The following is a 17,838-nucleotide window of genomic DNA, read 5'->3' on the forward strand; positions in this document are numbered from 1 at the left end:
CTGTAGCTGACTTTTTTGCCGCAGAACTGGATGTAAATGATGGTTCTAATCTGGTAGCATGATAGTTCCATTTCAGACTTTTTGTACTTAATAATAATATTTTCTTACAAATTTAACAGTACAGTGTTCTAAAGCAAGTCTCTTCTTTTCAAATGCCAAAAAATCGTATGACAAAATATGATTAAACACTGCAAAGCAAACTGTGCATATGATATTTATGGTGGTGGGAAATTTCCATTAAAACTTGATAAATGATAGCTTAAGAGTTTTTCAATATAATTGGTGTAAAATGAAGGAAAGTAATAAATAGGTATTCAAAACTTAATTACAAATACTTGAATCTTCAATTAATAATAAGATTTATCTGATACAAAATATTACTGAACGTATCAGTGGTGAAAATTACATGTACCGTATATTCCGGTGTATAACGCGCACCTATAATATCAAACTGCATTTCTTAATTTTAGGTATATTTCCTGTGTAACACACACTTTTTTCTTTACGAAGAAACCCGAAGGATACATATGCAATGCTCTTGTTTGTGCCTTATGTAAAATTTGATTATGTTATCTGCAAGAGGGTGCCTGCGAGTGCCGAACTACCTGTATATCTATTGTACGAACTTGTTCTTGTGACAGCCTAATAAACGCAATAACAAACTTTTGTTTCTACTTTCCATCCGCTAACATGGTCCGTCATAAGCCAGCGCAATTCTTTGGATGATGTGTCAAGACATTTTTAACGTTCTGATATAGAAGGATATTTCATGCAAGAAAAACGGATTTATTTTTTGTCTGGATAGCGAGAACAGCTTCAGAAATATGGAGTCAATTTTAAAGCAAAAGCGAATCATTAAGGGTAAGTTGACTCGTTTAATTTCACAAGTAAATGGTTTGCAAAATCAAGAAAATTCTTTTTCTGCCATTGAAGTATACGAAAATGATGTTGGTGCATTGAGTGTTGAAGTGAACTGTTTAAACAATAACATTCTTGGTACTTGTTCTGATGCATAGTTTAGTAAATATGAAATAGAAATGAATGAACTGTTTTTTAAATTGGATGTACAGTCAAAAGTCGTTAATCCGGACTCGTCGGGACTTCAGCGATTCCGGATTATCGATTTTTCCGGATTATAGATCATCAGTTTAAATCTGGTAAGATGGTATGCAGAAATTACAAAATTAAAAATATGAAACCGTAATTTATAAAATAAAGAACAATTATGATCTAAAGGGTATCAAAATTTACAAAAAGAAAAAGCTTAATATTTATTTGTTTACTTTATTAAACATTTCTTTCAATGTAAGTTGCTTTGTTTCATGTGATAATACTTTCTCTTTAATTCTATTAAACAGACATAATTTCTTGTTTAGTTACAAAGTTCCGCTGTTCAAGTCCTATAATTGCTGTGTTGAGAATACCGACTAATTTGTCAATGGAAATGTTTTCGTTTTCAATAACCTCTGGGTCACTTTCTTCACCATCCGAAGCGAATTATAATGACCAGGAACTTGATTTAAATCATATCAAAGACCGAGTACATCGAAATGAAATACTACACTTAGTACGGAATTATAAACCAAATAAAATAAAAACATCTACCCTGAAGATAAGGATAGTGCTGACAGATTAACTTCCAATCCGCTGGGTGAAATTGATAAACAGATTTTGGATTTCAAAACATACTTTCGCTTTGTAGATACAAATTACATATTAGTAAATATATATCGGAAATTCTATTTGACATATTCTTTCTAATCTATCATAATCTAATAATGACCTTTCTGCCCCCCCCCCCTCTGGCGTGAAATTGATAAACAGATTTCGGATTTCAAAACATACTTTCGCTTTGTAGTAAATATATATCGGAAATTCTATTTGACATAATCGAAAGTTCAAACTTACTTTTATAAAATTGCTCTAACAGTCTGCAAAAAATAATAAGCCGGATCCATTTCGAAGATTAAGGAACAACGCAATCTGAAACATTAACTGAATTAGATAACTTTAGCTTAGCGTATAACTCCGTTACACATTAAACGCGCATGTGCACAAACATATTTGCAGCCGTAAGAGTCTTACGCGCTCTCGTAAACGCCTGTGCGCATGCGTGAACGCGACGCAAGCGCAGAAAGTTTGTAGCTTTGAGGTCCGGATCATAGATCATTCCGGATTATGGGTGTCCGAATTAACGACTTTTGACTGTATTAAAAATTACTTTAAAGGAAGAATCAAGAAAACTTAGTAATTCAGGCAAAGATATAATGAATGCTAATGCAAACGGCTTGAAACTTCCTCGCGTAGAACTGCCAGTGTTTACTTCTAATTATGTTGATTGGATATTAGTTAGGGATTTATTTCTTGCCAGTGTTGGAAATAATAGTACATTAAGTGACAGTCAAAAATTGCAAAATATTAAGCTTTCTGTGAAATGTGAAGCTGTGAATTATGAAAAGGCATGGGAAGCACTTATTGAATGTTATGAAAACAAAATAGAAATAATAAACGCAGCATTAAATAAATTAACTTCACATCCTGTTCTAAAACATGAATCAGCTTCAGGTTTGCGGAGGTTAACTGAGACAACACAACAGTGTATTGATACATTAAAAATCCTTAAACAGCCACTAGAGCATTGGGATACTATAATTATTTTTCTGTTAAAAGGAAGACTATCATGAAACACTAAAAGAGTGGATGATAGAGCATTCAAACAAAAAAAATTTTTGCTTTCGCTGAATTCGAGCATTTTATTTTAAACAGAGCGAATGCTATTGCCTCTTTGGCGAAATGCCAGAGGGAGAAGGCAGTTTTGTCTTCTGAAATTAAAACTAATGGTTCAGGTAGCAGATATGCCTTTTTCGTTCCAACTTGTGGCTAATGTGTGTGTTCATTGTAAGAGTAATTCTCATTCTCAATTATTTAAATGTTATAGATTTTTAGAATTCCCTATCAAAGAAAAATGGGATATCACTAAAAGGAATAAATTATGTGCTAATTGTTTGAAAGATAGTAAAACACATCCCATTTTCAAATATCGTGCAGGCATGTGTAAATATTGTTCAAAGCCACATAATACAGTGTTACGTTCAAAAAATTCAAAAGATGAAAAATGTCATATACCCATGGAACACGGAACTTCTGCTATTAGTAGCAATAACGCCACGGTGCCTGTCACGCAAGCAGTTTTATTGCCTACTGCGGTTGTTCATGTTAAAGATATTAATGGCGATTTACAAAAATGCAGAATGCTAATTGATTCTGGTAGCCATGGCTCATTTATTTGGGAGCACTGTGTAAATTTACTAAAGCGCACTAGTGCAAACATAAGTGTAAATGGCCTGAGCTCACAAAAAATTGGAAAGGTTTCAGGTTCAGTTCAATTACAAGTAACATCTCCATTTTATAAAAATGTAAGCATTTCAGTTAATGCATTAATTATACCCAAGATCACATGTGACCTTCCTTAATATCAAGTTGATAGATCTGTTTTGACATCTTTCAAACATTTGTGGTTGGCAGATACAAATTGTTTCCAGCCTGGCCCAATAGATATTCTTTTAGGCGCAGATGTATTTGGCAAGATAATGCTTCATCGACGTTTAACTGTTCCGAGTCATTCGTTAACAGCCTTGGAATCGATATTCGGCTGGGTCATTATCGGAAAGACTAAACGTGTATCACAAACAATTGTATCTAATCATGCTAGTTGTACCATTGTTCAGCTCCAGCTTGAAAAATTTTGGAAATTGGAAGAAATTTCGGAGATAAACCATTATACAGAAGAAGAAATTGAGTGTGAAAATCATTTCAAGCGGAATTTTTCTCGTGATTCAACAGGTAGATTTGTTATTAAGTTTCCATTTCGTAGATCTAGCAATGAACTTGGGTCATCTAGGGATGTTGCTGTACATCATTTACAAAGCACTGAACGTAAATTTATTAAGAATAAATCTATTTCCAGTCAATATCACAAATTTATAGAGGACTATCAACAACTTGGTCATGTGAAATTGATTCCAGAAAATGAAATTGATGTTCCAGCTAATTCTAGTTTTTACCTTCCGCACCATTCACTTCTGGATAAAAATGGTGATAAATTTCGAGTCGTATTTGATGGTTCTGCAAGAACTTCTAGCGGTATTTCTCTTAATGAGACATTGATGGTTGGTCCACAGTTACAGACTGATCTGACAACATTAATTATTTGTTTCAGAATTCACAGAATAGCTATAACTGCAGATATAGAGAAAATGTACAGACAAATTATACTAAAAGATGCAGACTTTCAAAGAATTCACCTTATAAACCAATTTATGATTTTCGATTAACTAGGATTGCTTATGGTACTGTATCAGCACCGTACCTTGTGGTAAAATGTTTACAGCAGTTAGCAATAGATGAAGCAACTAATTTTCCTTTGGCTTCCAAGACTCGTTTTAGGGACTTCTACGTTGATGATTTGATGTCCGGAGCCAGTTCAGTTACTGAAACTAGAGAATTATAAATGCAATTCAATCAGGTGTTGTCACGTGCAGGATTTGTTCTAAGAAAATGGGCTTCTAACAGCAAAGAAGTCTTGAATTCAATTAATCCAGATTTGTGCTTATGAAATGCTTCTTTGAACGTAGACGATGATACTGTAAAAAACGTTAGGTATCCTGTGGCATCCAGCTCAGATATGTTTTTATTCAAAGTCAATTCATCATATCTTGAAGTCTTAACCAAACGGACATTACTTTCAATAATCGCAAAGACCTTTGACGCTCTTGGATGGTTGGCACTGATCACGGTTCGGTATAAATTGATCATGCAAAGATTGTGGAAACATCAGTTGCATTCGAATGAAAAGGTTCCTCCAGATATTGAATGTGAATATGACAACTTACAGAAGATATGTTATTTATTAAAAGCATTAAAATTTCACGATTCTTGTTGATTGAATCAGATAACCAGTTTCAACTGCACGGGTTTTGTGACACCTCAGAGAAGGCCTACGCCGCTGCAATTTATTATCGTTCTGTGTTAGATACTGGATAAATCAATCTTCAGTTGGTGATAGCCAAGACAAGAGTTGCACTACTAAAAACCATATCACTTCCCCAATCGGAACTTTGTGGAGCATTCCTGTTGACTAAATTAATGGGTTTCACCTGTAGAGCTTTAAATACTCCTATATCACAAGCTTATTTCCACACTGATTCCACTATTGTATTAGCCTGGATAGGATCTCATGCAAGCCGATGGAAGACCTTCGTCGCCAACAGAGTAGCAAAAATCCATACTTTTATCTTCTGTCTAGTGGCATCATGCGAGTGGAAATACTAATCCTGCTGATCTTGCAACTCGTGGTGTGTCATAATCTGCACTGGTTACTTCCTTGTGGCTATGTGGTCCAGATTTATTGTAGAACTTATTTCCTTTTTAGCCAGCATTATCTGCACCACTGCTGAATGATTCTATGCCAGAGCAAAAATGTGCTTTACAGTCAACAACTGCTGCCAGTCACCTGACAGACGCTCATGATTTGTTTTATAAATATTTTTCTCTCGCTAAATGTGTTACACAGGGTTTGTAGCGGTCTTTACAAGTGCTTATAAGTTCTTATATTTGAAAATAAAATATAAAGACCCTTATAGGTGCTTACTTTTTCTTTAAAGCCCTTATTTTTTTGTTTTTAATGCTTATTTTTTGCTTTTAGTGCTTTTTTTAATCCTTTGTTTTTAATGAACACTCATTTTTTCCCTGTACCAAAGCCAAAACTAAATAACCAACTTTTCTTCCTTATATGCAATGTCAGATGGTGAATCATACTCCCAAAATTGCTTTCCCCCCTTCCTCTGCATTAACGTAACCTATGGTGCATGCGAGAGTACAGACAAGTGCACATCATTCTATTGGCCAAAGAATTGCGAAGATGGTAGAAAATTCTGGTACATTCGGTATTCTTTTCCTCCCACGCAAATACTACAGCCGTTTGAATTTCTATCAAGATTTCAATAATTTGCATTCTCGTTCCGCGTGGTCAGTTCATATTCGTGTTTATTATGATCGTTATGCTTATATTATGAGCATATGTATGAATATTTATAATAATATAGTTGCAGTAACTGCTGAAGTATACATAAACTTCCAAAAATGGGTGTGTTTTTACACAGATTTAGCTTTCTAAAGAATAATTTTTGGAATGGCTTAAATAAAAGGAAAGTAATCGAATAGTAAAAAAAAATTTCATTTTCTTTGCCAATACATTATACAGTACGAGGTTGGGAGTTTCTCCGCAAAATCTGTAATATTGAAGCAGCGGACTTTTTTTGTCATTGTCCAATCTGAATTGAATAGGACTAAAAGTTTTTGCGGTCTACACAACCCAAGCGAAGATTGATTCTATTCCGGAAATTTAAGGCAGTCTGTTGGAAATTAGAATCAGAAACACCGCAGATTAGTAAGTCTCTTTCTTTTCCTTTATTTAGTTCTTTACTCTCCGAATACCGGCAGCTGTTGATTCCAATTGCGTAATATCACATGTGGAAGTATTACGCCGCACGTATTGCGCAATAACGTTAATAACGTTTGCGGTATTTTGCAGAGATAATTAATTTTGGTGTTCAGTATGAGATTTGTTTATCAACACTTAAAAAGAGTTTTACTGTGCTTTCTTAAGCAGAATATTTCTCAGTTCAGTTGGTTTTTTTATATGATGCGCATATCGAAGTGTCAAAATCATTTATTTAGCCTAAATTTAGATCTAAAGAACGGCTACAATCTCCTCCACTCCTCTTTTTCCAGTTACTATCCGGAATATTCAGGAATTTCCGAGTATGCGGGTTAGTTAAGCTTTTACTGTTAAAGGATGACTGAATGAAGCAATTACCCGTCTTCTGATTTCAGAAATGTGCCTCTTTTTTGCTTAAATTACTTTGCTTGGGATATATGTTAAGGGAAAACTGTTATGCAATGAAAATTTAGAAAATGTTCAGAATTTTGATTTAAGTTAAATTATTTAAATATTAATGAGTGGAAAAATAAATTGTATTTATTATTAGGTGCCAAACGAATACAATTAATATGGCTTATTATTATTTATTTTCTATATTTTCAACTGAAATATCATCATTAAATTTTCTAATATAGTTTAGTTCTGCATAGTTTTTTTTTCTCTCACCGTAAACTAATTCTGTAAGAACTGTCATTTAAAATTAAAAAAAAAAAAAGTTAATTGTTTTCCATCATTGAGATAATTCTCATTCTCGTAATAAATATTGCATTGCTCATATTTTAAATTACAAGTCTAATTTTTCTTTTAAGTTTATGCAGTTGTGTATAATGTAATTAGACAGGTGCTTATTTTTTTTCTTAAAATGTGCTTGAAAAGTGTTTGTAGGTGCTTATTTTTTTAACTAAAATGTGGCTATGAACCCTGGTTATATAGCATTATATCTGAGGTTTGTAAATAACTGTAAAAATCCAGATCAGGTAAGTGGATTTTAAAAAACTATTGAATTAACTAAAGCTATGCATGTGTTAATTAAATTAATGCAATATGTTGAATTTAAGAATGAAATTAACACTTTAAGCAGAAATCAATCATTATCTTGTACAAGCAAAATTTTATCTTTAAATCCATTTTTTGATAATTCAGGTATTCTCAGGGTAGGCGGTCGTTTGCGACATGCAAACCTTGCATATGGCTTTAGGCATCCAATTTTGCTTCCAAAGAGGCACATTTTAACTCAACTTATTGTTAGACATTACCATGTAATACTTTTGCATGCAGGTCCACAACTTATGCAGTCTTGCATTCAAGAACAATATTGGATCATAAATTGTAGAGCTGTTATCAGAGATTTAGTTAGGAAATGTATAAAGTGTTGCAAAATTAGATCATCTGTCACTAATCGATGAGCGATTTGCCGCCTAGTCGTGTTTCCCCTGCTCCTGCATTTTTGTGCTGTGGAGTAGATTACGCAGGTCCTTTTCAAATTAAAGCAAATAAGGGTCAAGGCTCTAGGTCATTCAAGGCATATATAGCTCTATTTGTTTTACGATGAAAGCTATTCATTTAGAATTAGTGACTGATCTTTCAGCAGATGCTTTTATTGCAGCTCTTAAGAGGTTCATTTGCTGCAGAGGCAAAAGCAGTAATATATATAGCGATTGTGGTTCCAATTTTGTTGGAGCAAAACGCAAACTCATGGAATTTGAAAGGCTTGCTGGGTCTGCAACTTATAACCAAAATGTTAGCAGATATTTGGTTGTTAATGGCATTTAATGGTATCTAAACGTTCCAGGTGCGCCACATATGGGTGGACTCTGGGAAGCTGGCATAACATCAACAAAATACCATTTAAAATGAGTAGTTGGTGAGGTGAGATTGACATATGAAAAATTTGAAACATTTCTCACACAAATAGAAGCTTGTCTTAATTCGTGACCTTTAACAAGTTTATCAAATGATCCAAATGACTTATCAGCATTGACGCTGGTCATTTTCTTATTGGTAGATCATTAACAAGCATTCTTGAACCAAATTACATTGAAGTTTCCCATCTCACTAGATGGCAACATATTCAAAAAATGGTTCAATAATTTTGGAAGCGTTGGCACAAAGAATATCTGTGTCTATTACAACAAAGACCAAAATGGCTTTTGCCAACTAAAAATCTTCAAGTTAACGATCTGTGTCTCATAAAGGAGGATAACTTACCTCCAACTAAATGGAAAATGGGTAAAATTACTCAGTTACATCCTGGTCTATATAGTATTGTTAGGGTTGTGACTATTAAGACTTCAGATGGCATGGTCAAAAGAAATATTACAAAATTATGCCCATTACCAATTTAAGTTTTAATTCATGATTTTAATATTGTATTGTGATTTAAATTTCCTGAATTTTTAACCACTGAATGTTGAAATATTATTTCAAGGTGGGCGGCATGTTCGCACCTTATGTGAATTTTGATTATGTTATCTGCAAGAGGGCGCCTGCGAGCGCCGAACTACCTGTATATCTATTGTACGAACTTGTTCTTCTGACAGCCTAATAAACGCAATAACGAACGTTCATGTCTACTTTCCATCCGCTAACAGCTCTTATCTTTTGAAGTTATTAATTAAAAAATATTTCCAACCAACCAACCGGTTTTAGCCAATCGGTACAAAATTAAAACCATGGTTATTTTTAAAAGAACGAAGATGTTAAAATATAATCTCTCAAGTGGTGTTTTCATTTATGTTCATAAGATAAAATAGATGGATCAAAAACAGTGTGAAACTGTGGATAAGAAATGTTTGAGAAAAGCACCCTGCTGCCATTTAGAATTCAGGAAGTCTTTTAGTTTGGAACATGTTCAGATCCCATTTAATATCAATACACGTAAGTTGTTAAAGGTGTATAATACATACATGGCAGTTATTCAAGGGAGATTGTTCAACCTTTAGATGTATGATCCAATAAATCATTCGAAGAAAATTTAAAACAATGGAGTACATGGATGTAAGAAGGTGAAATAAAATTTACAAAAGGTAGCCAAATGTGTCATGCCAGTTTGAAATAGTGAGTAAATCCGACATAGTTCAGAAGTAATTTAAAAATGTACGAGGGCAAGTTGAAAAATAAGTTTACCCTGTCGACTGTGGTCAGAGTTGTGTATGAAAGTCAAAAAATAGAATGAGACATTAAAAATATGACATACCTTTATTTTATTATTCTCGTACGAGTATGTCGAGACATTTGTCATATCGCTTGATAAGCTTCAAAAAGTCCTCCAAGAAAAATTCACGCTTTGCATATGGAAGAAGCGTTGAACGACTATGGGCGAAAGGCGACACAGCAGGAAAATGTGCAAGTCACCGATACACCATTGGGTAGAGGTCACTGCAAATCAAGCAGATGGCGCTGTTGCAGTGCCTGTGCAAAGCGGAGACCAGCCTCTCATTTGAGCCCCGGTAGGTATGGAGAAAAGGTACGTTTTGAATTCGTGGTCAAAGGAGGAAGTGAGAGCAGTTATTCGCTATGAATGGGCACGTGGAGTATCAGGAACAGAAATTCATAACCGCCTCGTGGAAGTCTATGGGCCAGGTGTGATGTCGAAGCAAATGGTGCGGAGATGGTGTCGCAAATTCGGTGATGGACGTCAGCAAGTGGAGGACATACCGAGAGCTGGACGGACGCGCATGGCCACTACAGATGCAAATGTCAGGAAGGTGGATGACATGATTAGAGCGTACCGGCGTATCACCATCGATGAAGTAGCGGAAGAACTTGGAATATCACATGAGCGAGCTCAAAACATCATCCACGACATTCTTCGATACAGAAAAGTGTCAGCACGATGGATGCCCCGACAATTGACCTCGACACACAAGGAACAACGCATGGAGGTCAGACTGGGACATCTCGTGCGTTACCATGAAGATGGCAATGACTTTCTGTTTCGGATTGTGACCGGGGGATAAAATGTGGGTCCACCATTTCACACCAGAATCGAAGGCCGCATCTATGGAGTGGAAACATCCGTCATCACCTATCCGAAAGAAGTTCAAGACAACTCGCTCTGCAGGTAAAGTGCTCCTCACAGTTTTCTGGGACGCCCAAAGAGTTTTGTTGCTGGACTTTTTGGAGGTTGAAACCATCAATGCTATGCGCTACTGTGACAGCCTGTCGAAATTGAAAGAGGCGATTCGGAAAAAGCGGCCTGCCGTTCTGCTGTTGGATGACAATGCCAGATCACATTCGGCGACGGCAACGCAAAACCATATTGCAACTCTTGGTTGGGAGCGCCTACACCATCCTCCATACAGTCCTGATCTCGCACCAAGCGACTTCCATCTGTTTCCGGCTTTGAAGAAAAATCTCGGATGAAAGTGCTTTGGAAGCAATACTGAAGTGAAACAAGCCGTTCAACGCTTCTTCCATATGCAAAGCCCTGATTTTTTCCTGGAGGGCTTTTTGAAGCTTATCAAGCGATATGACAAATGTCTCAATGTACTTGGTACCTATGTGGAAAAATAAAGGTATGTCATATCTCTAATGTCTCATTCTATTTTTTGACTCAAACAACAACTCTGACCACAGTCGACAGGGGAAACTTATTTTTCAACTTACCCTCGTATTAACAGTCTAGATGTAATGGAAGATGATTATTTTTGGATTAGAGTAGCAATAATGGTGAAAATGGAACATAATTCGATGATGTGCCTTGAATATACAGACAAATATGATGAGCATTTCATGTTATCTGGTAAGAAAATTATTATGGTATGTTATTTTTTTTAAATCTAATTTGTGTGCTTAATTTTTCCTAATTTTTAAATCTCATTTTTATGCATGATGCACACGCCTAGATCTCAATCTTTTTTAAAATTCAAAGAGTGTATTATACACTGGAAGGTACGGTATAAGTGTTGCATAGGTTTGTATTTAATGTTATTTATACAGTTAACACGATTCTGCCAGCTTTGATTATTATACATTTTAATATTCAAAGGAAAATAAGTTGAAGTTTAACCTCTTTAACACAATGAGTAAAATTAAGATTGGCCATAGCAGTCTACTTTTATATAACTTTAGGGAGGTTTGGGTTGCAGAATTTTACCTTCCTAGCACATTGACATTCACTTTTAAATTTTTTACTGCATCAAATTTCCCTGTATGAATACAAAAATATAAAATGTATGATTAATGAAATTAGTACTCTATCATTGGATACTTGAAGGAAATCTAGAATTTAATACTTTAATTACATATTTGTGTTCTTTTTCGTTAGCATGAAATTGGTTTTAGTTATATATATATTTCTTTTTTAGGAACCTGAAGTATTAGTTTCCCAGTCAAATGATATTCTTACTGCCATAGTCCATGGAATCCGTAAAGATGAACCTAGTGATCATGTCAAGCTTGCAGCTACAAATGCATTATTAAATTCTCTAGAATTTACGAAAGCAAATTTTGAAAAAGAGTCGGAACGCCATTTTATAATGCAAGTTGTCTGTGAAGCAACTCAGTCCACTGATACAAAAGTTTGTATTTTGTTTTAACATTATGAATATGACTTTAACTAGCATGTATTAGGTAATTTATTTAAGTAAATTGAAATTTCAGCTAAAAACTTTCAAAATGTCATAAATAATTTTTAATTGCTCAAAAAGTAAAAGTATTTTCGTTTAATGTTTCAAACATGCTTTAGATTTTGTCATTTAGTACAGGGATAATCAACCTTTTGCATGCCAGATGCCAATTTTTTGACAGACGAGTTCAGATGCACCATATAACTTGAGGAACACTTTTTATACCGTTTTATGTTTGTGGTTATAGACAGTTTATACAAAAGTATGTTTATGGACATAGTTAACTTTTTAAAATGATTTATTTACCATTAATGAAATTTTAGAGTCTTTGATTTCGCTAGTCTTTTAGTGTTTGGTGTTAAATTTGTTACTGCGAGTAGTAGAGAATTCTTCGAATTTGAATCACTTAACTTTATTTTGCTTTCAATGAATTTCATTTTGAAAATGCTTGTTTGCACCTGTTTGTCATTCCAAAGCGGCATATATAATTTTTTTGTAGACATTCTTTTCTCTGGGAAATGTTTGCATGGTAATGAATACCTAAAATGAATTACAACTGAAGCATTTTGGTCTGAAGAAAAGTCATCAAAATTTCATTAGAATGTACTAGTACTCGTAATACTAGTTCATAAGTTGTATGTTAAATACATTGTTTTGTTCATTATGTGAAAATGGGTTTATAAAGGCAAGAATACAGTTTTCTTCTTTGACAATATTATGAAAACAGCTATAAAAATGTCCTTTGCAATATTTTGACTTTTTCAAAATATTTGATCAAATTGTTATTATTTTTAGGAAATTCACCCGGCTCTTTCAATCATGGAAATTGGCTCAAATCCGCATTTTCTGAAGAGATGAAAATTTTTAATTTCATTACAAATAAATTCTTACTTTTTACTGATCTAGAAAGTAATTTATTCTTGCTTTGTAGTTTTAAATTTAGATCATTGGGGTGACTAGTAATAACAACTAAAAATCCTAAATTAGGTACCCTGACATGAAATAATTCTTTTCTCAGATAGTTCGTTTTCCTGTTCTAAAACTAGAAACGGCATTTCCAGTTTCCAAAATCTGCTCACAATCTGCCCTCTAGAAAGCCACATCACTATGAAGTTAAAGATTACCATATTCCAAATCTACCAATTCGCAAATATTCTCAGAATTCTCATATGTGTAACGATCTTGTTCTAATTTTATTCACATTTCATAAAGGGTAATGTAACAAGTTGTATATTTAAAGTTTTCACGCAATGCCTTTCGGCGTATAATGCAGTGATATTTTAATGTAGGATGATTTAAAAAACTTTCATTGAAATCATGGCACTCTGCCAGTACAGTACACTCCCGATTATCCGCGGAATTGGGTTGGCGCGGTCGCCACGGATAACAAAAATTGCGAATAATCCGAAAAAAGCTAAAAACGGGTATAGCAAAAGAGAAAACAGTCATTCTAACTTTGAAAAATCCTTTTATGTACAATAAAACGTAAACAGCAGGAAATGTTTAACTAATGCTTAATATTTTAGTATATCACTCAAAACTAACCTAAAATGCATTTTGTTAATGAAAACAGAAAAGTACTTTGTACTTACGAGAGGCGTCAAGGATACACAAAAAAATACATATGTAATGTTTTAATACTGTAATGTATTATGTAATTACAAAAGCATAACTGTAAAACTACACCGTTTTGAAGAAATCAGTCACTTATGTTTGCTTCTTGCTTTGGAAGCATTTTCTCATGATCCGAGATTGCATTTTTCGTAGCATAAGTTTCTTGGCCAACTCCGCGTCGTCTTGTTCTTCCAAACAGCTCAGCAGTCTGTCGACTCAAGCTCAGCAAAGCTGCTTTGTGAGTCTTCCGCATCTGCACAGTAGGCTCTTCGCCTTCACTTTGCTGTCCTTCATTTTCGGTCTCTCCCCTTGCTTTCTTCACAATTTTGTCATCTGTCAAGCGTTCGAAGCCAGGTTCGGTGACGTCACACTCCAACCGCTCATTAATGTTTTCACAGAGTTGCCAACTCTCCCAATTTAGGCGGGAGACTCCTGATTTTCGACAGCTCTCCCGCCAACCCGATTTACAATATATTTCTCCCGACTTTTTCTTATTCTTAAAATCTTCTCACACGATTTTTATGGAAATTAGCTTAATACCTCGTTATAAAAACAACAACAACAAAAAAAAAAAAGTGATTTTGGATGTCTGAAAGCAATTAATTTTCTCTAGATTATATCTAAAACAAAACCTTGTGAATCATATGAGAACTTCTGCTTTGTAAGTGAAAGCATATACGTATCAAGAAACTTCGTTCTCCAGTTCTCCAATGGGCATCGAGCTCCACTGCATGTCATCTGGTATATATTAGCCCAATGAGCACAAAGCAAGCTTAAGGCTGTTATTTGGATGTTCTTTCGTTATTTCATTCATCTTGTCCTGAGTTATGTGAGTACACGTGCCTTCGGGAAATAGTTTTAGAAATTATCATCTTTTGTTATGTCTGTGAGAAAGGTGAAATACTCGTGTATGTTTCAAAAATCGTACACACTTGACTTTCCTTCCATTACTTCCTCAAGGAAATGTAATAAATTTGCGGTGTGTATCGTCTGTCATTGCGATTTTTCGATTTTGCATGGTGGAAGGGCGGATGTTCTCAAACGTGCAAACACAAAAACTCAAGGACCGCATAAATTGTTTTGAAAAAAACGAAAAATTAAATTTTTCTTCGGAAACAAAGGACCAAAAAGTTATTAATGCACAATGTCTGTTCTCTGCTTTTTTACTGGAGCACAACCTGCCACTGAATGCATTGAATCATGCTGCAGCTTTATTTAGAAAAATGTTTCCCGATAGTAAACTCGCTAAAAAATACTCAAGTGCAAGGACCAAAACAGGTGCAATTGTTAAAAAAAATGGATTTGAAAATAACGCTTCAGTTACTGATTGCATTAAAACAGCTTCGTTCTGCCTCTCTACGGATGGAAGTAGTGATACTGATTCAAAACTGTATCCATTGTTTTTCCTTTTTTCAATCCAGAGTCTTCAGAAATTGAGTGCCGTTTACTTTCTCTCCCCACTTTAGAAGGACATTTGACAGGCTTTAATATAGCACAGCTAATTATTAAAACTTGAAAAGAAAATGCAGTCCCTCTGGATAATTGTTTAGCACTTGGTGCTGATAATGCACCAGTAATGGTAGGCTTGAAGACTGGTGCTGCAGGCATCTTAAGAAAGGAAAATTCAGATTTGCAGATTATAAGGTGCACCTATCACCTCTTAAATTTAGCTGCTGAAAAAGGGGTAGCTTCTTTACCAATAAATGTGGATAAACACGTTGTTGATATTTATTATTATCTTGAAAGGAGTTCTAAAAGGAAGGAAAAATTGAAACAATTCCAACAGCTGCATAATACTGAAATGAGAAAATTTTTGAAACGTATGTACACGTACTGTCTTTAAAGAAATGCTTATCTAGAATCCTTGATCAATGGAACCTTTTCCTTGCATTTTTTAAAGAAGAAGTAAATGCTTCGAGATTTAAGATAAAAGCCTCTATTGAAAGTTATAAAATACCTAAAGTAAATGGAGATGTAGTTACTACTTCTATTGTTAAAAATAGGTTTGAGAAAAATAAAGTAATTTCTGCGCAATTCAATTGGCAGTTCTCAAAATAATACCGCAAAATATAAGCGTAAAGCTGATACAAATTTCTCTCAAAATAAAAAAAATTGCTCAACACACGAAACATTTTCCGATTACTGTATCTTTTTATCTTGTGAAGTTTTTCTGATATAAGGTACTTTTTGAACAGATTTCCTCTGTTAATTCATTTAGTCATGAAAGATGATGATATTATTGTTGCCACTGATAATATTGCAGTTGCAATTTTGTAGTTTACGATTAGAAAACTTAATGAAGTTATAAAATCAGCTAGGATCCAGTGGAGTTTAATTGGAAAACTGAAAGTTTCTGATGGAATTAAAAAATATATTGAACTGTCTAGAATTATGTTGGCCATCTTGACAGTTCCCCATAGTAATGCAGAATGTGAGAGGATTTTCAGTGCTGTTGCATAAATGAAGACTAAATTTAGATCTAATATTAGTGATCACACATCCTGAAAAACTTTTATTAGTTAAAGCAGGCCTACGTGGCAATTGCTATGAACATAATTATGAAGTTTCTTAACAAAAGCAAAATCTGCCACTGTTCCTAACAATTTGTATGAAAACTGATTAAAGTGTGGTTTCCCCCCTACTTAATACAAGTACTAAAAATGTTTTTTATGTGTAAGATATTGTGTTGTTTGCATTTAAGAATTAGTAACTATTTAAAGTTAATTCATTATTTAAAACTACATTTTTATCATTTAAAAAGTCTTTTTAAAACTGTGAAAAATCTGATTTCTTAAAAAAAAAAAAAAAAAAAAACTCGAGATTTTTAAGTGTCCTAGGTTGGCAAGTATGTTTTCAGCATCGGCTTTTTCAGCACCCGGAACTGTTTTCACCATATCGGCAAGAGTTGCCGTGGGCGTGTCTATATCTTCATTCTCTTCTTCACAACTCAAAGGGGTTAGGTTGTTGCTGGCTTCAACATTAGACATGAGTTTCCACCATGATTTTATGAGGGTTGACTGTTTCACAGAGTCCTATGCAGATGTAATATCATAGATGCTGTCCAAGATTGTGTAGTGTTTCCAAAACTCTTTCAGATCATAAACTTCTTCAATTTTGGTCATTAGCAACTTGGTTCGGTATGTTCTCTTCATTGTTGCAATGACTCCTTGGTCCATGGGTTGGATTATCGTAGTAACGTTTGGGGGGAGAAACTTTGCAAAAATTTGTCCATCAGAAGCCTTTAGCACGCTTGTTGCTGGGTCAGAAGGTGCGTTCTCGATCAATAGCACAGTCTTTTCAGGCAGGGATTTTTCCATTTAAGATGTTTACGCACTTGAAGAACAAAGATTTTTTCGAACCATTCTTGAAAAATGTTTTGGTTCATCCCTCCCCCTTTTTTGGGGGCGGGTTAAAGTAATCAACGGGCAAACTTTCTATCCTTGTGCCTTTGAAAGATCTCAGGGTTTTTTTTTTTTTTTTTTTACTTTCTAATGACAACAAGTCTAAGTTTATGTCCACCACTTGCATTATTGCAAGACATGATAGTGATCCTTTCCTTGCTGCTTTTATGACCCACCACTTTACTTTCACTTTCAAATGCTAAAGTGCGAGTGGGAAGACATTTCCACAGAAGTCCCGATTCGTCGGCATTGTAAATTTGTTCAAAAGATATCTCTTCTTTTAAAACAAATTCTTCAAATTCATGGTGGAAATCGTCGGTTGCTTGTTGGACACCACTAAGTTTCTCCCCATAAAGTCCAATTTCTTGAATTCCATGTCGCTGCTTAAAACGAGTCAACGAGCCAGAAGACTCATCAAAAGTTCCTTTCAGGCCTAACAACTCAAAAAAGATTTTTGCCTTGGCCACAATAATAGGACTATTTACAGGAGTACATTCTTTTCGAACTTGAGCTAACCACTCTGTCAATGCCGTGTCTAGCTCATCAATGCGGAAGCGCTGTCCGACATTGATGCAAAGTTCACCAGTTTGTCTTTTTGCTTTAGAATGTTACACACTGTTGTTTCTGCGATTCCATAATCCAATTCCATCTGCTGCCTTGTGGCGCCGTTTGCTACTTTGGAAATTAATTCTAGTTTTTGCGCAATTGTCAACACAACTTCTTTCATTTTCCTGACATTTTAAATCGGTAA

General features: G+C 34.6%; 1 protein-coding gene across 2 annotated transcripts in view; it reads left to right on the forward strand.

Moving 5' to 3' along the window:
• The window catches only part of Fs(2)Ket (Importin subunit beta Fs(2)Ket), a 104,147-nt gene that overhangs the window by 34,004 nt on the left and 52,305 nt on the right, over window positions 1-17,838 (forward strand). For both annotated transcript variants that reach the window (XM_035350896.2, XM_035350897.2), the window contains exon 5: window positions 11,812-12,024. In XM_035350896.2, the coding sequence (XP_035206787.1) occupies window positions 11,812-12,024 (213 nt within the window). The remainder of the gene's footprint in view (window positions 1-11,811; window positions 12,025-17,838) is intronic.

Source organism: Stegodyphus dumicola, chromosome 2 (genome assembly GCF_044657685.1).
Source record: "Stegodyphus dumicola isolate Sdum_Otavi_A_Nest chromosome 2, ASM4465768v1".
Classification (NCBI taxonomy): Eukaryota; Metazoa; Arthropoda; class Arachnida; order Araneae; family Eresidae; genus Stegodyphus; species Stegodyphus dumicola.